This window comes from Lepisosteus platostomus, chromosome 9, assembly GCF_059453375.1.
Source record: "Lepisosteus platostomus isolate fLepPlt1 chromosome 9, fLepPlt1.hap1, whole genome shotgun sequence".
In the NCBI taxonomy this organism is placed as follows: domain Eukaryota; kingdom Metazoa; phylum Chordata; class Actinopteri; order Semionotiformes; family Lepisosteidae; genus Lepisosteus; species Lepisosteus platostomus.
The window spans coordinates 30,458,231-30,481,332 of record NC_142619.1 but is presented as its reverse complement, the minus strand read 5'-3'; the positions used below and the strand labels follow the sequence as shown (position 1 = coordinate 30,481,332).

General features: G+C 37.8%; 1 protein-coding gene across 1 annotated transcript in view; it reads left to right on the top strand.

Moving 5' to 3' along the window:
- Positions 1 to 23,102, top strand: part of tmem178bb (transmembrane protein 178Bb) — a 121,847-nt gene that overhangs the window by 51,301 nt on the left and 47,444 nt on the right. The window contains exon 3 of the mRNA XM_088644685.1: positions 3,399 to 3,512. Within this exon, the coding sequence (XP_088500811.1) occupies positions 3,399 to 3,512 (114 nt within the window). The remainder of the gene's footprint in view (positions 1 to 3,398; positions 3,513 to 23,102) is intronic.

The following is a 23,102-nucleotide window of genomic DNA, read 5'->3' as shown; positions in this document are numbered from 1 at the left end:
AGCTCATCTTAAGAAAAAGTGCAACTGCATGTTTCTGAAAAGAAGCTATTCTGTTATGAGACAAGATGGATTTGGTGATCAAGCTTAAAACATTGAAATCTGTTTTGAGAAGTTGGCTTGAGGAGGAAACATTGAAGAGGAAAGTTGGTTTTCTTACCTCAGCTCTTTCTTAACCTCAGCTGTGAATAAATAGGATTTGCCTGCGCTAGTCATGTGACAGTACTATGCATGATGAGAATGAACAGAATGAAAAGCAAGATTTCAAATTTTACTTCAGCTGTGTCAACCATCGCGAGAGAATCTGAGAGACTGATTCCTTAAAGGCTCCCGCAGAAAGAAAATGTTAATAAACAGAATGCAGAAACCTGACAATTTGGCCAAACAAAGATCTACTGGGGGAGGAAGAAAGATAAGCAGACAGGCATGGAGGCTCTGCAGATAAAGAAAATAAATAAATAAAAATTCTGCAGACAGCCTCAGACTGCAGGGAGGAAGTCAAATTGCAATTCATGGAGTTAATGTCTCTGGAATGACTCATTGTGAACAAGAAGGCTGCATATATTTGTGCAGTGTTCATGTCAGGCATAAACTGCACAGAATAGTCATTCCTGGAATCTGATTGCCAAGAGGCAGCTCATTTAGAACAGAACTAGAAAAACTCCTTCTGAGCAGCAAGCAATGGAAGACTAAGAGCAACCATATAATCTTATCAAAAAGCATAAAAAAACAAACTCTTCTCAGGGAAACGTATTGGACTCCTTTTTTCCACATTAAAAAAAAAATTGTTCCTAATAATCTAAACCCGTCCTAAACTGACATAATGTGTACTATGATTGTTTTAAAAGACGTCTTTCCCTTTTAAATATTGGAATGGATGATTTTTAGTGTTTCTTGTCCGTTTAATTTGTGGATTGTATCGTATTTTTCAGTGTAATCCGATTATGCATGTTTTGAATTTCTTTTATTGCTTATATGTTGTTTTTTTACTTTGATGGGATGAAGAGAAATGTGGTGAGCTATCAAACAGAAATAAATCTGCTTTAATGCATTTGCAAAATTGTTCTATTTTATAAACCAGGAAAAAAATAATAAAGGTTTATTTAGTAGTTTCAATTTGAATCAACCAGATTAAATAGCCCATTCGTAAAACCAATGATGATCATAGGATCCTCTGGTTTATTGTTGGCTTTACTGTTTTTTCAGCTCTTCAGGAGTTATTTTCTCAAAAACTGCATACCACTTTTTTCACTACATAACAGTAACCTCTTTATCTAATGTTTAAAAAAAGCTTTTCTCTAAAACCATTTCATACTGCTTTGAACTCACTTCATTGTTTTATGATTTATGATACAGGAACGTCTAAATTGAACTTTGATTTAATAAAGTGTGGCAGCTTCGATTTAAATTAAATTAAAATTTATTTTCATATCTATGATTTGTGGAAGAAAAGGAACATGCCAGTGAACAAGAAATAAAATATAGAATATTAGCTCCTGTGCACTGTTAAGTAAGCTCCATGATGTGAATGTTTCTTTAAGCCCCAGAGTAACAATTATTTTTTTACAATGTTGACATTTACTATTGGATGTACAGTACATGATGTTAATACTTTTTTTCCCCATGTACAGTAGCTAGTAGCTGTTATTGAAGTTCTGTCTGCAGTAGTCTGAAGGACAAAAAACAAGATATATATATATATCCTTTAACAAAGAAGTGTATTGATACAAAGAGATGGTAGGAAATATACAGCACAGGTATATCTTTGATTTGACATAATTTAACAACTTTATGAAAGTGACTGTCAAATGCACTAGTCTTCATACCAACTAATTCAAATACAAATAGAGGAAAAGCTTTATAATTTGTCATTGTAATAGTATTAGAAATTATATATTTTATTTTAAAAAAGACAGTAGAATCTATAGTACATACATCTTGTGGTATGTCTAAAGCTGACATTTTAGATGTACTGTATTATTAATCTTAGGAATAAAAAGCGTATTGGATTGAATCTAAAATCATAGGGTTTTGCATCCAGCATAACGCATGAATTGCTCTTATGTTCTAAACAAAGCAGCCTTTCTACATTACAAGACTAAATGTACAGTATCTGCAAAACAGGAGAGTTTTTTGTTATTTCGTTATGTCATGTTGTTTCAGCTTTCTTTTTCTGTGAAATGTGTGATTCCCAGGACTTCACTAATGTAGCAATAGTAGTTTCCACTTTCTAGATTGATACTGTATAATAAGAACTGACATTCAGAAATAGCAGTAGAAATATGGGCTTGTTTTAATATTAAAGGCTATATGTTTTAATGTTTAAAAGTAGTTAGTACTTTAATAGAAAGAGATTAACACCAGAAAAGAAAGAATTTTGCACTAAAGGTACAAGCATATGGCCATGGGCTCTAAAGTGTCTGATTTGGTTCTTGGAGTGCTTGAACTCTATGGTGCAGACACCCGTACTTCAACCTTGGGCCATGTCATTAGTTGACTGAGACTAGGATTCCTCACGTAGCTGTGTACTAGTGATTAAGCACCATCATGACTGGATGGGCAAGAGTCGGATGGGGATTACTTGGCTTGCTGTGCCACAGTGACTCCTGGGACCTTCTCGGTCCATGCACTGACTTCACTGCGAGATGTCCTAGTATTGTCATTGGTGATCACTCTCCTGTATGGCACTGTGGCGGCTTGCAGCATGTCAATAGGAGAAGAGCTCTGATGGGAGGACATTTTGGAAGAGTGATTTTATGGGTTAGTATTTCCTGAAAGTGACGATACTATGTTGGCACAGTAAGCCAAGTTCACTAACAACCGATGATTGCAGATTGGTTTGACATACTGTAAATTAGAAATTAAATGAAAATAAAAATTATATAAATAATTATATTAATGCAGGAACATCACATTTTAATTAATCCCAGCAGACGTTAATGTGCTCACAATAATGTGAAGTGGGATTCAAAGCAAAAAGGTAACCCCCAGTAAATAGGTTTACACTAAGCAGTTATTAATTGTCTTTTCTGTTGTCAGCTTTCGAGTTTGGTAAGGTAATGGTTTAATATAAATTAAGTAATGTGTTTTATTATTCCAACATTGACTAGGCACATATGGAATTGTGCAAATAAAATGATTCAATCTTATTAAATCTTGTGTCGCATTTATCAAAGCTTTTCATCAGGGAACTGAGGTATGAGATGGAGTAGTTAGGTGAAGTGCACATCTAGTGATTGGCCAATTTACATTAGAGATTGGATGTTCCAATTTTTATAGTGGACATGCTATGTATGTGAGTTTCTTTACATTTTGTATATTTTTAAACTTAGATTTTTTATAAAACAGACTTATGCTTCGTAAGCAGTGATTACTCTTAACTTTGCCTTTTCTGTACACAGGTACTATTGAGCGATGCTCCTTCATCAAATACCACTACTCTTCAGCCATGATACCGAAAAACCTTTCCTACAACATCACCAAGACCATTCGACAGGATGAGTGGCACTCCTTGCGTGAGTTTAAACTTGGTTTGGCTTGATTCTCTTTGCAATGTAAAGCTTGATTTTCCAAAGGTTGCTAAAATATTTCCAGGTTATTTGGAGATGCTACCACAACTGTAAAGGATACTGTAGTTGTGCTTAACTGCATGACAGTATGTTGCAGTGGTCTTGTAAGACCATAACGCTTTGGTTTTTCTGTCCAACAAGTGTTAAAATAAGACATAACTTCAGACCTCACTAGTATAACATTGCAGCTCTTTCCTTTCATCATTTATGTCTTTCTGCAAATATGGGTGGGACTTGAGCCTCTTGCCTTGGGGTTGCTTTTGGCTGCTTTAATCAGTGAAGCAGAGATATCTTTCTTTCATAAGGTTCCTCTGCATTTGCCAGTCCCACAGGAATATCTAGTTGTTTAAAGCATGTGGGAAGAGTGTCTCAGAGTTTGTGTACCCAGTGCAAGACTCTTCTGTGATGACCTGAAACTGTCTTTGGATAGCAAGTCACTGAGCTGGAGAAATCAGCTTTGTTAAGTGACAGGAAGGTGCACTTTTGAACCCAAATTCAACGGAATTTGTCATTTTAATATTTAATTCTATAGGAGAGCACTGGTATAAATGAATTCCTGGAAGTTCTTTATAAAGCTGTTTAGTGTACACATTTAGATAAAAGATTTGTGAGTTTATTTAGTACAGGAATTGTTAATGAATTAATTGATAATGAATTGTTAAACCATAGTTTTGAACTGGAGTTTCAATTAATACTGCTCAGATAAATCTCACTTCAATTTCTGCTAGTATTATTCATTATAAATCTAAATAAACTCTTATTAATCTTAGAAATCTGGTTAAAATACATGGTTTTTGGAACTGTGTTAATCATGCAAAATACAATGTGTTTTGTATCACTTATCATAAAACATCAATATTTTGTAATTCACAAACACAACCTAGCATAACAGTAAGTTGTTTTTCCGTAATAGTGAGTAATTAGCTTTACGTTGTGAATAATAATAATAATAATAATAATAATAATAATAATAATAATAATAATTATTATTATTATTATTATTATTGTTATTATTATTATTATTATTATTATTATTATTATTATTATTATTATAGATGGTATATGTATACCTAGCATAAACCGATAAAATCATATGTGAAACTTTTCTCTTCCACAAAAATCATCCATAAAAATAAAATTAACCAAACCAACTTTTATCTAGGTGTCTGACTGCTCTTATAGAGACTGAATAAGCTGTACTTAATAAGTGGTGAATTTTCTGTGTGAATGGATCTCATCGTTTTTTTTTCTCAGTTTATAAACAAGTAGGAGTAAATCTAAAATAGAAACACAGCTGGTCAACAACTAGCCAGATCCAAAAAGATACAGTACATTTATATTTAAGAATACACTATATGACTTATTTTATTAAAGTACTTTCCACCACATTGAGCTTAAAGTCCCCTTTTCTAAAATAGAAAACAGACGCCAGATGTTTGAAGATCAAGGAAGAATATTTAGACTGCCTGTAGAGACTCTTTAGTTGGCATTCTAAAAGATTTATGTCACACTGTAAACTTAACTTGTTGCGTTCGCGGGAAAAGGAATATAAGCACACTCTGGTGGTAAATGGTCCATTAAACAATTAAATACACCTATAGCGTGCAACTTAGCAGATATATTTCATTGCCATTAAATTAGCTTTGGGTTGGTAGAACAAAGTGTGTCAGTAGCTTATTTTAAATCCTGGTTACATTTCTCAAAGTTTTCAAGATGAAAGAACTGTCCACAATAAGCGGCTTAGTACACCTTTTAAATATTTGCCACATATTTATGTGGCGGAGCGGTGGCTCTGTGGCTAAGGATCTGCGCCTGTGGCTGGAAGGTTGCCGGTTTAAATCCCGCAGCTGGCAGAGGAATCCTACTCTGTTGGGCCCCTGAGCAAGGCCCTTAACCCCAACTGCTCCAGGGGCGCCGTACAATGGCAGACCCTGCGCTCTGACCCCAGGCTTCTCTCTTGCTGTCTGTGTGCCTCATGGAGAGCAAGTTGGGGTATGCAAAAAGAAAATTCCTAATGCAAGAAATTGTATATGGCCAATAAAGTGATCCCTCATCTCATATTCATGCATATACTATTACACTGCACATAAAGTAGATTATGTGTATCCTTATTTGTTATGTTTAAGCCACTGCCTTTAGTCACGATGCTTTCATTCTGGATCAGAAAAATTCTGTATGACATCAAAAGAATTTAGCTTTTTGGATTATATGAATTATGGTGAAATATGAAGCCTCTTTCACCTCAAAGTACCTGACCACATGCTGCAGGCAAGCTGACTACATCAAAAAGTCAGCCTGCTGGTGAATACTTTAGAGAATCCTGGGCATGGACATCACTGTCACAAGATAGTATTACACTGAAAGACTTGTTACAGAAGCATTTTCGCCTTTGTCATCCCTCTGCTCTAAATAAACCAGATTTTTAACAATGTTGTAAGGCTCAGTATTCATTCATTCCAGTGTCATTTTGGATGATTATTTCTATTCCAGTTATAAACCTAACAAATGATTTGTTTTGGAGCTGACAGCAAGGCTTACTGCTGAAAACTATGGGAATACAACATTACTGTTGTGACTTATATGAAATACAGGAAAACTCTTCTTAAGGTTCTTCTGAGAAACTGGACTCCTTAGTTTTTTATAGAGGGATGCTCTATAGATGCTCCTGTGCTTCTCCTTCAATTGTCCCTCATTGTCCCTTCCAGTGTCATGAAGCTGCTTTTCCCTGCACAACTCTCCTCCTCTGTGCCTTTTGTTATTTTGTGCACTTCTTAACTGCCCACTTGTGGCTGTCGGCCATGCTCCAGGTTGCTCTTTCATCAACTGGAATACTTCCAAAACATACTGTATCTCTATGGTCTTAAATGTACTCCAGGTTGCCTTTAATGACCTGAAGTACCCATTTTCCCCAAAAAAGGAAAGAGGAAAGGCTGGACTCTCAAGGCATTGGGAGCTACAGAGCAGTGCGATTACCATGGTTGGTTTTCACAGTTGTACTAACTGACGATTCTCTCAGGGTCATGTATGACCCTAGCGCCACGCGTCTGGGGATATACTACAGTATGTTTCGAGTGCACTTGAGGACAACACTTACTGTGTCCATTTTCTTGCACAACCTAAGCCTTCAGCTGTTGCTTCTCTCCACTCCCCAACTCCTCTGTCACGACTCTGCCCTTCAGGAAAGCAAAGGAGGTAATGCTCATCTGATTTTATGGATGCTTTGTCTCTCCAAATTATCAGACTTGTTCAGTTACTTGAAGGGCAACTGCATGTCCTGTCAATTGTTTGGTACAGCAGCAGACTCCAGTTGTGTTGATCCTACAGACTTCTGAGGAGGTGCTTGATTCCCCAGCAACTGACCCTGTAGATCCCCTCTTGGAAGTCCTCTTAGGTTCCTATCCCAGATGTATTGTTCATGATAGGCTCTCAGCTGCCTGTTCCGGAAGAATCTCCACTGCCCAAAAATAGGAGAAGAGTGTCCATCAGACCCAGAGCCGCTGTGCTCTTACTTGATGTTGCCACTCCCGCCTGGTCTGGACAGCAGAAAAGAGCAATGCCACAATGCTGTCCCTTTCTTTTGTGGGCTTGTTTAAGGACTCTGCTTGCCCCATTAAGCAGTGCCATTAAACAGAGTCCTCCTCTGCAGCAGCATTTTTGCTTTCCAGACTAATTTTGTCAGATCTCAGAAGCAAGGCCTGTCCCTTAAACAGGCCAGGCCTTAAACGGGCCAAACAGGCTGGTACAGTGTGGGAGATGATGCAGAATGGCAGTGGTTCTAGTTGTGGTATCTAGTCCACTGCTCAAATACAGTGATCCTGCAGTTCTTATAGTTTTGTGTGAAGAGAGGTCTTCGTTCACCTTGAAGGTGTACAGGTGTACAATTTTTACTCTTGATTCCCCGGCAGCAAAGGTACAGAGGATTTGGGATATTTTCAGTATTCAGACAGTAAAATACCCGGGCTGCATTCTAAAAAGAATGATCACATGAAATAGTTGTCTATCACTAATAACGTAAAAAATACTGAAAAAAATATCTCCAAAAATGATTTTTTCCTGGCATGTGATGCAGATCCCAAACTTGCCTTTGAGATTACACACAGAAACATTCCCTTTTAGTTTTTGAAGTTCCACTTTCTTTTTAATGGAAACAGTATGCTTTCTCTTGCCAAAGTTAGCCATGGCAGCTTAGACATTTAGACGTGGCAAAACACTACTTTGGTTCTCATAACACTGAGAAAAAGACATTTTTTCTGAGATTTTTATTATATGTATTATTTTGCCAGCACCTGGGGATTTTTTTAACGTGTATGTTCTATATGAAAATAATCTTAATATTTTTATGTAATATTAGCATACATGTAATAGTACACCAAAATGTAATTATGGTTTATAATAAGCATGTCTGAATTTTGGAAAATTTCACAGTTTCAAAGAGAGCTGGATTTTCGATCCTGATCCTGGCTGCCATTTGTACTCTACACTCCATGTCTGAATTCCAGGGAAGCCTCCTGGAGCCCATTTCATGGCTACATAGCAGCTTAAGGGCATGAGATGCCTGTGTCCTTCAACCAAGCCTGCCCTTTTGACGTGGCTTCTCAATGTCATGCTCCATTTCAGCCCCTGCATTTTTATGGTTATTGTCTCTGCAAAACCTGACAGCGGTCACCATGCATTGTCAGCGCAGGACACTTACAGTATACTGCAAATGTTCCTCTGCTGATTAAGAGTCTTGTTGTTTCCTAACCTGTCAATCATACAGATGTTCCATGTGAAAGGTCTTGGAGTTTGGTGGCATTTCCTTCTTCCCACCTTGCCTCCAGTGAAGCACTGGTTTGTTAGTTGGTGATATGCCATGCTGATCAATTGTTCATCTGTTACAGCCCTAAGGTCCTGGGTTAGGCACTGTCAGAAAACAGCCTCTCCCAATGGACAGTGGAAATGCTCTCCACGGCCTTTAAAAATTCTAGGTCATGACGTTTATATTACAGTTTTGATGTGGCTGGCCCATCAACTCACTGTATGTCTAAAGGAAGGCATGTGTTACGGCCCTGAAGCCAAAAAATGTAATTTAGTGGACAAAAAACAAAAAACGGGTTAATAATTGAGGGATCAAGAAATGTAGTCTAAGTTCAGTCGCAGGTCAGGAAGCCGGAGGATCAGAAGTTGAACGACAATCACGAATTTTTCCTGAAACTCATGAGCACTATGAATCTAGTACAGTGAAAGGTAATACTAGGCTATTCCTGTAACCATGTTTCCCAGAAAGAATAGTCGCACTCTGACATCTCACTTATTTATGTTGCATGCAACTTAGAATTTTGAACATACTGTATACACACCTTCGATTGACATTATCAGTAGGATAATACAGATAAGATAAAATATGATATGAAAACAGGCCTTCATGGGACGTGCACTGCTTTCTATTGTCTTACGGCAGTCCTTGATATCAGATGACATCACTGAGCCTAATGAGACTTGATTAGTAAATCAAGTATCTTGTCTCTACTCCAGTGTGGATGTTTAGTTCTTTTCTTGCATTCTCTGTGTGGTGCTATTATATTGTGGGATTTCTTATATTGACAAGGTTCAGCAGTGCTGTTTACTGTACAATAAAAACAGAGAGACTTTTTATGTTTTGTTTACTTCTATGCTATACTTCTAAGGACACAGAACTGAGGCTCTGATCTCTCTCTTCACTATTAGCCCCAAGCATCGTTTATTCCTACTACATTTATGTGAAGTGCCACAAAAGGATGTAGTTCACCATACGTAGGCTATAAACCTGTTTACTTATTATTCTTCTCCTGTTCCTTTGTTTCCACAGAGAAAAAGTTTTATCCGCAATTTACTGTCCCTGCAATTTTGTGCGCCAGTCTACAAATGTGTGTACAGATTACAAAACTGCTCCTTTCAACAAAGTTTGAAACAATATTACCTGAATGCATGGACAGCAAAACTGGTGGCTGAAAACTGAAGAAGAGGCAGCAGTAGGGGGGAAAGTTACAGCTCTCAGCACTTTACTGGACTGAGGGTACTAGCAAGATATGCATGATTCGGAGTGACAGACAGAATCGGAGCCTCCTAAATAAACATCTGGACCAGTTTGGACAGCATATGTAAAGATCAAAGGAAGACAAAACCCTACAGTTTCCAAATATTCATCAACAGCACTGTATTGTATTATGCTTTCTGCTGCTATGAATATCACAAAACACAAGAGATGTAATTTTGTTGTTGCAATAAAAATAATGTATTTGATATAAGCCGTGTTAGACACAAATTATTAATTATGGAAGGGGTTATGATTGGTATTAATTAATATGCCTTTTTCCTTAAACAAAAATAGGTAATCAGAAGTTTTATTCATTTCCTCTGGGCACAGGGTTTACCCTTTAATGTTCTGTGGCAGTATATCTAGTGCACACCAGTAGATTACAGAATTGGATGCTGTAGGATACTTTCAACATGGTTGGAATAATTTCTATTAAATAACAAAGTCAATATAAATGGAAAACAATAGACAAACATTAAATTGTTGCATCCTCTGCTAGCAGCACCACTTTTTATGACCTGCTCTTATTTGTTATTTCACATTATACATATAAAATAAATTAGAATACCAGTGAAGAACTATAAAAATGTATCAGTTACTAAACCTCTCAGGTAAAATTGGTTTACAATCAATATGGTATGTGCTTATGAATCTGACAACACTGCAAATAAACTTTTAAATCAATCAAGCTACACAATACCGCATATTTTAGAAATATATTTAAATGGCTAATTGATGGTCAGTGGTTCATACTAAAAGTTGTTGCGATTATGATAGAACTATAATGAATATGGGTGCAAACCAGTTTATTTTGCTTCATTTATAAAAAGCGTTTTTAAAATGAGCCTTTGCTAAATGCACTTTACTAACAGCTGAAGACAGCAGTATCCAAATTTACTGCAAATCTACATTTATAGTGATGACACATCTAGCACCCTCCACCCCCCTTAAAAAAAAACATGATCCACTACTACCATCGACATCTGTAGAGTGGAAAGAAAATGCTTTCCCACCCTCTCTTTAACAACATAGATTTGCTAAAAATCTCAATTACTGCTTATTAAAATGAATGAGGGTTCAAATAAGAGATTGTCAAGTAAGTACTGTATAAATGGCACTTGGAATAAAATAGTGAATAACGCCCATGAGGTTGCATGGAGCCAGTGTTAGGACATGCTGCTACATGTGATGAGTCAGAAATACATTGTTTCAATGCAGTCCTGTCGTATGTAGACGGCACACAGTCACATCATTGAAGCTACTGTACATAACAATGCTATAGCAACATCCGCCATCTTTTATGACCATTTTCCCCAAAAGAAATAACAGATATTTACTCCGAGTCAGAGACAATTTGATACCTCAAGGGATGGTTTCTTTCAGGTTTTAGTGGTGCTTTTTTAGAATTTGATGAACTTCTTTACATCCAAATAATTAGGTCAAAGAAAACCTGCACTTAAGGACTGGAATTTGCCAGTCCCTTCTGTAAGGATTTTGGATGATTGTAGCTCTACCATCAACCTCATCCTAACTACTCATAGGAGGGTGATTTATCAGAAATACCAGTCACCTACAGTGAACAGTATGGTCAGAGGCCTAGAGACTGATGGAGATGTAATGCTACTCACGTTACCAACAAATCCAAAGTACTTTGATGTCCATTTTCATATTAGAAATGATTTAAAAGAAAACTGAGATAAAAAATCCCACATCTACTGAGATAGTTGTTAAGATGGTAAAGGCATTTAAATGTTTTCAGTAACATGCGTGGTTGTCAAATCAAGGCATAGTATGTCTGAGGCTTCTCTCTTTTTTTACAATAATAAGTAGCATTATACAGTAGTAACATTCTAGGCAGACTTATGTGGAAACATGTTCTTTAACTTTACACATACAATAACTGTAAAGTGTGTGGATTAGTGTGTATTATATTGAGCATCAAAAGAAAGGTATCACTTATAACTGGAACAAATTCACACAGAGATAATGGAAAGGACAATCTATTTTGCAACATGTGCCCTGCCATTTTAGTGAATGGACATGACACAGGTAAATGAAATATGGTCATTAACATAAAATAATACTTGTTATCAAAAGTGGTGATCAACACAGTGTCTGATGTGAAAGTCACAGGCTAGTAGTGTGTGTGTGTTCGTCATTGGATGCATTAAAAGCTATAGAGACTTGGTCAATGTAACATTAAGCAGTCAGGTTACCATCAATTATCAAGTGGAGTTCTGCAGTGACTAGACACTCCTACACAGACCATCACACATGGACTTCCCCTTTAATCTTGGTCTCCAAAATTACTGCCTACCATCGACTGGCTGGAATGAATTTCTGGCTGTGAACACCCTACTACACACTTAGTACAGCCTTCACTATGCTTCTGGCAAGTAAATATTGTTCTCTTGATAAGCAGGGTATATAATTACTTTCTGTATTTTTCTTTCTTGATTTTTGCCAGAATTGTCATTCAACAGGTTACATCATCACATTAGCTGTGCCCAGTCATCTCTTTCACCAATGACATACAGTAATCTAGTGCTTATTCAACAGTCATTTGAGTGTACACAGCCTGTCATGAACAATCTACTGTATAGTCCACACCACATACATTTAAATCACTATTCACAATCTGCATAAAGGTACATTATGTCTCTAAAGTTAACAGTCTGTCTCTAAATGCATGCACTGATCGCATCACACATTTCTTCTGATGCACAGTATACATACTGTAGTAGCTACATTTTCAACAGCAGAAAATATCTGCATTTAACTTACAGTATATGCCTTATATAAAACTTCCTTATACAGCTACTGATTTAGTGTAACTTGGCCACAGGACAATATTCTGGAAAGTTTCTGAAGGCTTTCATGGAAATACCTGTATACTGTATATTGACAGGAAGGAAAAAAAAACAGAAACTTGAACAACTGCTTACCATAGAACATGGTTTTGGCTTCACTGAGGTGATAGTGGTTATATTCATTATATACTGTAGTAAGGGAAAAAAATAATGCCAAATAGAGATAAATGATTAGGCTTTGGGTTGCTTTGTGCAAGGAGTTTGTATGTTCTCCTTTTGTACTGTACTGTTGCTGGGTGTCCATTCCCTCCCACAGTCCAACGACAGACATGCACATACTCTAGGCCAGTTCTCCCAGAAGCCAGTTCTCCTAGCAGTATGTGTCTGTGTTTGTGCCCTGCGATGGATAGGTGAGCTATCCAGGGTGTACCCTGCCTTGTGCCTGTTGGTTGACAGGATAGACTCCAGATCCCCTGCAACTCTGCTTGAACAGTACGAAAATGGATGGATGGATTACGATCAGGTTGCCTTTCAAAATCGAGGTTAAGGCCTTAACCAGATGTCAAAGAGAACTAACAAATTTCCATTAATGAAACACTGGTGAGAACTGGGTTCAACAGACCCTGTACTGCAATCCCGTTGAGCAGATGTAAGTTTACAAATAACAAATAAGAGCTGTGCTGTTTCCATCTGTCAAACAAAGTATAACTCAGAATTCTAATCACCATGAAAAATGGCTTGTCATATTACCTGTGGTTTTTGTCAAGAAGGTAAAACATATAAAATAGTTAGAAGTAACAGAGTATGAAGACTTTTTGGAGCCAGTGAATATTGTACTGTATATGGAATATACCATTTAAAAACCTACCAAAGGAATTAGCAAGACTAAGTGATTTTTACAGATGAGATATTTGCATGTTATATCAAAAGCTATGGCATAAAAGAGAATTTAGTTTAGTATGCAATAGCAGACAAGCAACATGTAAAGGGATCCTGTGCTGGTATTGTAATATATAAAAATGTCTGATAGCAAGACAATGCTAAGTCACCCCCTTTTATTTTTTCATTGTGCAGTGCTATTATAATTCATTGACTATAAATCATCTGTGTGGGACTGTACAATCAGACCGTGGCCATTAAAGCTGGTATGGATTTTTGGTTTAAGTAAATGCAACATTGAGATTCAGTGCCATTAAACAAGCTTTGTCAGGATCACTGCTCTGAACTTTTGCAAAGCTAATAATTCAAAGTGTCTATATGTATGAGAAGCTTTATCCCCCGAGGGCTAGATTGTCCATAGATTCAGTGCGCTACGCAAGTTGAACTGATACCTTAGGCCTGAAATTATGTGACTTGCCTACCTTTTAAAACCATTTATTTAAAGCATACAAATCATTTTCCACACAGGCTGAGAAACTGGATTCCCTTAGAATGACTTTTCATGTGCTTTGGAGGTGTCCAGAAGTTGTGCTTTGTCTACCAACAAGTGCACAAAACAATCATTTTTTCTGCTTTTGGTTTCTTCCATAAGAAGAAATCTAAAGTAATTTCATGCCGGATCGCTGCCAAAACATTATCACCTTTGTAACGATGACGATCACCTCAGCAAAAAAGGGTGAAATAATACATTTACTAACCAAGACACAGCTGTCAACCTATCGTCAGTACCCCAAAAATTCACTGTCCATTATTTGTACTAGGTTATCCATTCAAGAAAACAGATTGAAATCATTGGATTTTAACACTTTTTAAGCATTTATCATTTATGAATTTATTGTGTTATTTGAGCACATAGAAGATTTCCCTTAAGAATTTAGACTTCATTATTTGGCACCTTACACACCATGTGCAATTCTCCTGGATCTCTTTTCAGAATAAGGTGAGAAAGGTCAGAGAATATAAAACTAGAATTTAATAGAAATAAAATAAGAATTTAAAATAAGAATTATTTTCAAGATAAACGAAACCCTGGGCTCCATACTATAAAAAGCAAAAGGTGAAAAATGGGGAAATCATAAAGAACAAAGAAGAAAAGGATAAGGTATTACAGAATCAGGATTACAGGACAATTTGTGGGATAAATGTTACCCAGTGTCATTTGACACCACAGAATTCCACGGCTAAGACACAAAGCTCGTTAATATTGCACAAGTGACCTTGATTAGCACATTAAGCCAGGTTAATGCTGGATTTTAAAAACGTTTCTTGGTGTCAGAGCATAAAAACTTATGTGAAAATGACTGGATATAACCTATATGTTTCTATGGAGATTTGGGGCATTTTTACAGAAATCATTGAACAATTTCTGTTAAGGTCTGTCATGTTCCATTACAATATATCATGACATGATACATTCTGTCCTTTCTGAAGTTTTAGAGCCTGCAACAAGAGAGGCACTCCTGCTTTGAGACGAAGCGACCCTCATTATGTATGAGTTCCAGGCAGATAAGCCAACACTACACAACACTAGCCAACACATGTACTGTAGCTGCTCTAAAGATTGAATGAGCTTCTAAGCTCACAGAGATGGTCTACAGCAAGAGCTGTGCAAGAGAAATTGCAGACTGTTCAAGTACTGTAGTCCAATACCCTGCAGCCACAAGGAAGGGAGGTCTGCAATTGGAAAACAGGCAAGTACTGAGGGATACATAAAAAACATTTCAGATCTTGGATTTCATGTAATCTACCTGGTGCTGTAGAAGGTGAAATGAAAAAACAAGTGTAAGTGGTTCAAAATGTAAAAGTGCCATGGTAAGAAAAAAGCTGTTTCCTTGTGCTGCCCAAGACCATGCTGGCTAGGGTCAATTCTAAATTGGCCCTTTCTCTATGGCCTTTCCATGGTCTGGCATCAAGGTGTCACACCTTGTGTCTTATGCTTCTGCGATATGCTCTGGTTTGCCGAGGCCTGCACCAGGATAAGGGACTTAAATATTAATAATAATGGCAGGATGGATTCATTAAATGTTAAGAAACATTTTGTCTGCTTTCGCATACAAATTGCTTGCTGGTGTTATCTCCAAAGATGTCTCATTCCTTAGTAAATTTCTACTTGACATTCCCCACTGATGTACAGTATATGACAGAAGAATGGTGGGGCAATTGAATTAGAGAATGGTAACCTTGTTTTGTCAACTATCACTATATCACTAAGGGATATAAAATCTAGACCATATTCTTTGTAGATGGTGCAGTGACATAAAATATTTGACAGTTCATACAGGTGACCTGCAAACCCCAGACCGTTCTCTGGCTGTTACATTTGACCCTTGGAACAGTCCAAACAATGCCTCATCAGCGGGGTGTGTTTAACATGAGCTTTGTTCGACAAGTATAAGGAATTCTGAAAAAACTGGGTTTGTTGTTCATGGAAACAATATGTCATTAGTATGTCACTCGTGTGTAGGCTATGATTAACAATTTCAGAATTGATCCTACTGCCAAAAAACATTCGTCCAGTCCTCAACTTCCATTTCTTACACCCTATTACCTAGTGTGTGATCTCAGATAACACAGTGCTTGACTTAGTCCAATCTCATTCTGGCTTTGCCTAACTGTATGAAAAGACAGAATGGTTTGTTCGACAGTATGGTGTTTCAGTATAAATGTTTTGTGCAACATTGTACAGAAAAGTTTTAAAGCTCGGCGTAATGGATTGCTGTGAGCCTTTTTGGACCAAAGTGATATTTGCTTATTTTAGATTTTCTCTTTTTAAGGTTTACTTGTCTTTGCATGTGGAGCTTTTAAAGTGCTTTGCATTTTTTAATCTGGAGGCTCCCTGGGAGAAGTCAAGCTGCATCTGGGCTCTTTTCACTTATGCTAATTCGCTTGTGAATTGTTGTATTTATCCCCTAGTGCACAAGAGTCCGTTTTTATCTAGTAAATGGTCATGTTTAATATTTTTAGAATGTATCTAGAGGACCATCCAAACCTTTTCTAGTCTGAGAAACATGATGTGGGATATGCACAACTTGCACTTCCACAAATTAATAAATATTATGAGAAATTAGATGGGACAGCTCCTTAAATTGGAAACCTAAAGTAGCCTATGTGCTAAATGACTTATATTTCAGGAGAAACATGCTGACAGTGGCAGTGTGAGCTTCTGATCCAGCAATCTCTGGTGCTCTCTTTATTTTTGTTTTATAAGCCTTTCTTGAAAAACACAATTCTCAGAAGTACATTGTTCAAAAGCTAAGATAAAAAGCACAGAATGGGGTTTAGGTCTAGCACACCCCACAAAAAAAACAGAAGTTTCTACTCATGTTGCATATGCTTTGTTTTCCTCCATCAACTTAATTCTGTCAGATGTGTTTTAAATTTTCAAATAACTCATTTTATTGGAGACTTTCTTTTCCATGTTTTTTCCCCACTCTGACCCATTTAAGTAAATGTTAAAAAAATATAGGGGAAAAACATCAAGAACTAGAGGAAACCATTCTCCCAGTTTGGATTGTTTAGCTGCTAGTGGCTTATTGATCCAGAAACCTCATTAAGTCAATTCTTGAATCTTTTGCAGTATTGCTCGTTAGTTTGTTCCATACAACCACAATTCCTTGCAAAAACCTTCTAAAGATGTGGCTGTTTTCTGGAAGACTGACAGTCTAATTTACTGTCTTTAAGGGAAGAATTATTCTACTAGTGTGTGAAAACAATTGATTATTGCTTTTCTTTTTGTAGTAATTGTGCCATGCTACAGTTTCGGTAGGCATCTTTTCTCCTTTTCTTTTCCTTCCTTAAATCCTTCCCATCCATCCCATCTTGTAGAATTTCCCCTCCACTGTTACTGCTGCACTGATGTCATTGACTGGCAGCTCTTCCTTAATCCCAAAAGCCAGGGCTCAATGTGTTGATTGTATCTCACGTTCTTGACTACGAATAATTATCTTAATGGACAGATTAAGCTATAGATTATCCTTGTCTCTGCCTCTTTTGTGTTTAAGGGGCTGATTTGTTTATAGACGCACTTATATGAGACAAAAATCTTACTGATTTCATAGGAGATCTTCCTTTACATGTACACTGTGTAAGTGTAATATCTAATCAGATGATCTACTGTGATTGACCAGTAACATGCACTGAATGGAATCTTTTTAGTCTTCAATGGAGAAGCCTACGAAAGCGCCTAATTCAAGTCAGTCCTCAATCCTAAAAAGGCTTTGAAAAAGTCAGCCCAACATATTTCTTCAGAATAAATAGTGAAACATGAACTGGAAGACAGAAGTGGAAACTATGGGAAAGTGCATTTAAAACTTAGAATTTTAGACACTTATGCACTAAGGGCTCTGGAACAAGCAACCCAGCTTTGTGTTCAAAGCTGACACCCTGGCTTATTTCAAATAAAGCTGGATGAGATATTTGGATCAATTAGCTACTGGCAATGGAGCATGCTAAGTGGACTGAATGGCCTCTCTGTTGTAATCTTTCATCTTATGCAGTTATTGTAAATACTGTTTTGGAAAGCTTTTATGAGTCAAGGGATAGTGTGAACAAGCCATATTAATGTTGACATGCACAAGCCCCTAGTAATTTGTAAATCAGTGTCACATATTTTGGTACAGAGTGAGTTTATTTTAATCCTTGCTAGGAAAGATCTTAGATATGATCCATATAGATACATATACATTGGACCAGTTTAGACAGGCTTATTTGAAGATAACTGGGGGTGCATTTTCAGTAGTGAATTAATCTGTCCCAACTGCAAAATAAGCACAAAGCCAAATTAAGGTGTGGTTTCAAAGGATAAAATTTATACTTTTGTATTTTATGTCAATCGTTTTTTATAGCTTTCTAAACTAAAATTGTTGACGTTCTGCAGTGTTTTTTGTTGGTCTGGGGTGAGAGTGAAAGCTAGATACTGCAAATAGAGCAGTAGATATTTAGGCCACCATGAAAATCCAATAGAAAACCAAGCCTCTTTTAATATTAATGAAAATCTTGGCTTTCAAAACCTTGGACAGGCCAAGCTGTAAATTTCTAATCAAAGTATGAGCTGCCTGGCAGCAGGTCTGTGATCTGTACAGGGAGGGATTTTGGTGCCACATGTCTGATTCATTTTCATCCATTTTGACTGTGCAGTTGCCAGCTGCCTCCAGGGAAGATTGTGGATATTTTTTTTCCAGACCTGCCAAGCAGAGGGCAGTGTTGAACAGGAACAGCAGACACTGGCCAACAAGAATACCAGCCCACACCATCTGTGCTCCTGAGAGACAGAGGAATTTAGCAGTGTGTGCAGTTAATTAATTAAATAAACTTGAAAAATCAGGTTTTTTTTGTACAATGCATCAGCATTTCAAGCATTCAGATGAAAATGGCCACACCATCTTTTGTGTTTCAAGGATGAGCAACAGAGTATAAATAAATACAGACTGAATGCAGTCACCCTATTTCATATATTAGCATATATACTTCATATACTTACGAACGCAATCATGGAAACAAAAAATCCTTTCTGAGAGGAATGCTAGTTTATCTCTATGCTATTCAAGAACATCAAATGATATATACTGCAGTGTCCCATACCACCCTGACTGAACTTTCTAAATGACCTTTGCCCTAGCCCCTCAGAAGGCTTACCCTTTCTTCTTTCTACCCTATGAAATGGGGGAAGGTCTTTCTCTCTTCCTCTTTTGCATCTATCTCTTCTCTCCCTCAGGCCTTTCAGCTTCTCCCTGCAGGAACTAGTGTGCCCTCTGTGTGCGAGCCTGAGCTCATCCTGCAGCCCGTCTTTCCCACACCAACCTGCACTAAGCAAATGGGAATCGCAATAACACATGTTTCCAGGCTGGGGGACCATATTGGCAACATGGAGGTTTCAGTTGCTGTGGATATATGGACAAAAACACTTCATATAATGTACTCAAAATACTGCTTCCCTCAGGATACTCAGTAATGCCTGTGATATTTGAAACGGTTGATCAGGTACTAATCTTTGCTAATTAGGCATTATCCTGTCACAGCTTTCTTTCCGTCATATTGTCACTCCTCTGATTTTTACATCTTCATCCCACATACTGTACATGCAACCTGAGGCCCTAAGCTGGAGACGAGAGGTCAGACCCTCTACCCTTCTTGACTTTTGTGGCTCGAGTCACACCATGGGAATGGCCACACACAGACCGCTTTCGTTCTATTTCTCCATTGACCTGTCGCCTGTTTTTGGTGCACTGGGAAGAGTACACCACATAATAATAATAATAATAATAATTGCTTACACTTACAGTATATAGCGCTTTTCTGGACACTCCACTCAAAGCGCTTCAGGTAAAGGGGACTCCCCTCCACCACCACCGGTGTGCAGCCCCACCTGGATGATGCGACGGCAGCCAAAGTGCGCCAGAACACTCACCACACATCAGCTATCAGTGGGGAGGAGAGCAGAGTAATGTAGCCAATTCAAAGAGGGGGATTATTAGGGGGGAAATTTGGCCAGGACGATTACTCCTGGCCAATGGGGTTACACCCCTACTTTTTTCAAGAAACACCCTGGGATTTTTAATGACCACAGAGAGTCAGGACCTCCGTTTTACATCTCATCCAGAGGACGGCACCTGTTTACAGTATAGTGTCCCCGTCACCATACTGGGGCATTAGGACCCACATGGACCACAGGGTGAGCGCCCCCTGCTGGCCCCACTAACACCTCTTCCAGCAGCAACCTTAGTTTTTCCCAGGAGGTCTCCCATCCAGGTACTGACCAGGCTCACACCCACTTAGCTTCGGTGGATTGCCAATTGTGAGTTGCAGGGTGATACAGTATGGCTGCTGGCTAATCATTGTGGTGTAGTACAGAAAGGATGGTTTTGGCTGGGTGATGTGCTGTGTTCTTTACGAAACCTTTTGCAGTCAGACCAATATGTTCCATTTTTTTTTTCTCATCTGACCACCGAACAGATTTTGCTCTATATCTGCAGCATCACCTAAATGCTTTGTTACAAAGTCCATGCTGGATATGACAATTTTTTTCAGCAATGGCTTCCTTATTGCCACTCTGCCATATCAACCAGCTTTGACCTGTGGACATTTTCATCATTTGCAGCCACTATACTCTATTTTTTTCAAAGCTACCATTTTCTTCACAGTGGCATCTATAACCTGTTTCCTCCTTGTCTGGCAGTTCAGTTTGATCTAGACAGTGTCTCAGTAGTATGACATACATTCCACTGCTCCAGTACTCTTTTTCTGCTGTGTTACTTTCTACAGCTTTATTCCTGAATTCCTTTAATTGAAATTCACTACCTGACTGCAGGACTTTACAGAGACAGATGTATTTTTAATGAAATCATATGAGCCACTGTTATTGCACACAGACGGAGGCCATTCCACTAATGCTCTTGCTGGTAATGTTGTGCACCTAAATTAATTTAGGTTTTCCACAGCGAGGAGTTTGCACTTTTCAATTTTTCATTCATATTATCTGTTTACTTCTTTTTTTGCTTTAAATATGTCTAGTACATAATGCATAACAAATATTAATTACTACTTCAGAATGTAATGATTGCAAGTTTCAAAGCAACAAAATGTTTCAAGGGTCTGAATATGTTTTCAAGATAAAGGTGTGTTTCATAGTATTGACCTATCCTTTCCAATGTAATAGAAATGGCCTAGCACTGAGGAGTATTTACATCACAGAGACGTTTACAGTACTGAGAAGGATTCCTGAGGAGTAAACTTAGTAACAGATCAGGCCTTTTTACTCAGTGTGCTATGCTGTGGGAAAGAAGGCTGATCCTTCTTTCTTAATCCTGACACCTGGTGCATGTTACTCTAATTTTTAGGATGCAGCAACATCTAATCTGGCTAATTTGTCAGTTCAGACAGTCTTAAGGGTTTACAATAGCACTAATAACACTAACAGTAAGTTATACTGCTGCACTATCCAGATTGAGTGCAGCGGTCTGGGGCGGTGAGCTGAATCAAATAAACATGCAGGCCAGGACAGGTGAACGGTCTATAGAAAGGAGGCAGGTGAGTCAGTAGAAAAAGGCAATCCAGTGAAACACAGTAAAAAGCTATAGCCAAAAACAAAGCAGAGTTCCAAGCCAAGAAATAACTGGGCAAAAGCACAAAGGGTAATCCATAGGAGTAGTCAAGGAGAAGCCAGGCTTCACACAGAAGTCAGACCAAAGCGAAGTCAAAGAAGGCAGGGTCTGAACATGAGAGAAAGCGAGCAAATCACAAAGATTGATTCAGGAGTGTCTGAGTGAGGCTTTAAACGAAGCAGGGAATCAAGCAAACTCAAGAGAAGTGAATGCTGAGCCAAGAGACTGAACTCTGACTGAGCAGAGAGGTACTGTCTAGGTTGGTCTTAAATACCCTACTGGTTAAAGGTAATTGCTCACAGGTGGAGATCATGTCGTGAGGCCAGATCATGTCGTCATGGCATCTGATTGACAGGGTGAGGAGAGGCCTGATTGGTTGCCATGGTGTTTTGGGTGCATGAACCAGTGGCCCTGTCAGAGCGGTATTTGGGATGCAAGATGCTACAGAACCACAACTTATAAATTGTGGAAGCTAAATGTGTAATATATCTATTTTTTTTGTGACAACTTATGACACATTCAATTATAAATAATGAATTTCTCATTGGTCAGCAAACATTGATCACATTTATGAAAAACTGTTGTATTATTTGGAAATGTTTTTAATATCACAGAGTAAAATGACACAAGCCAACTATGCAATACATTTTTAGACATTTTACATCCTACTCCAATAAGGGTCCAAGTGTAGTGAGACGTATGTTATGAGTACTCTCTAAGTTACATTACAGCATTTAGACTGTTTTTGTGAAAGGAGAGGCATATGACCTTTTGACATCTTAGCACTGTTTTGAGCAATTTGACTTACAATGCTTCACTTCTAATTTTTATTTGCCCACAAGAGTACTCTTTAAGGAATCGTTTCCCCTTTGTGACAGGGAACATAACTGCATAAATGGATGTATACTGAAGAACAACACACATAATGTACTAGCAAGTGCTTTGTTACTGTAACTCAGAAACGGTCTTCTGTCTACTTTGCCAATACTAGGTTATTTCATCTGATCAGAAGCAAGAATGACAAAAATAAGCCTTTCAATTTGGCTTCAGTCAATTACTTGGCACTGGACTTGCTCCTGCTAAAGTTGCTAATGATCTCCCCTAATGGCAGTTGATTCAGGTGCACTATGTTAATTCTCTTAGATTTCAGCACTGTTATCAATGCTGTAAATCCTCTAATTCTCCATATTTGGTTGTTTGGTATCTGTAATTCTGCCCTTAAATTGTTTAAAACTTACCCTACTGTGTAAACATCACTTGTTATTGTTTAATCTTGGTGGTTTTAGTTCTGAGTTTGGTTTAGGTTTGGGGTGTCCCACTGGGCTCAATACTGGACCCTTTGCTCTTTAAAATATACTTCCCCCTTTGTCAATCTAACATTACATAGTTCATTTGATTGTCATGCAGATGATTTTCAAATTAAAGTCCATACTAAAGCTGTTCCAGTACTCTGTTGTTATATTAAACTCAGATGAGATAAAACGTTTTGCATCAGATTGGATTGGGTTTCTCCCAACAGGAATATAAAACTAATGTTGTAAAAACGTCAATTGGAAGTGCTGTGCTTGAGTTTTTATCCACAACAAAGAATCTGGATTCACTTTTTGAACCTTCTGTGTAGAGTATTGTAAAA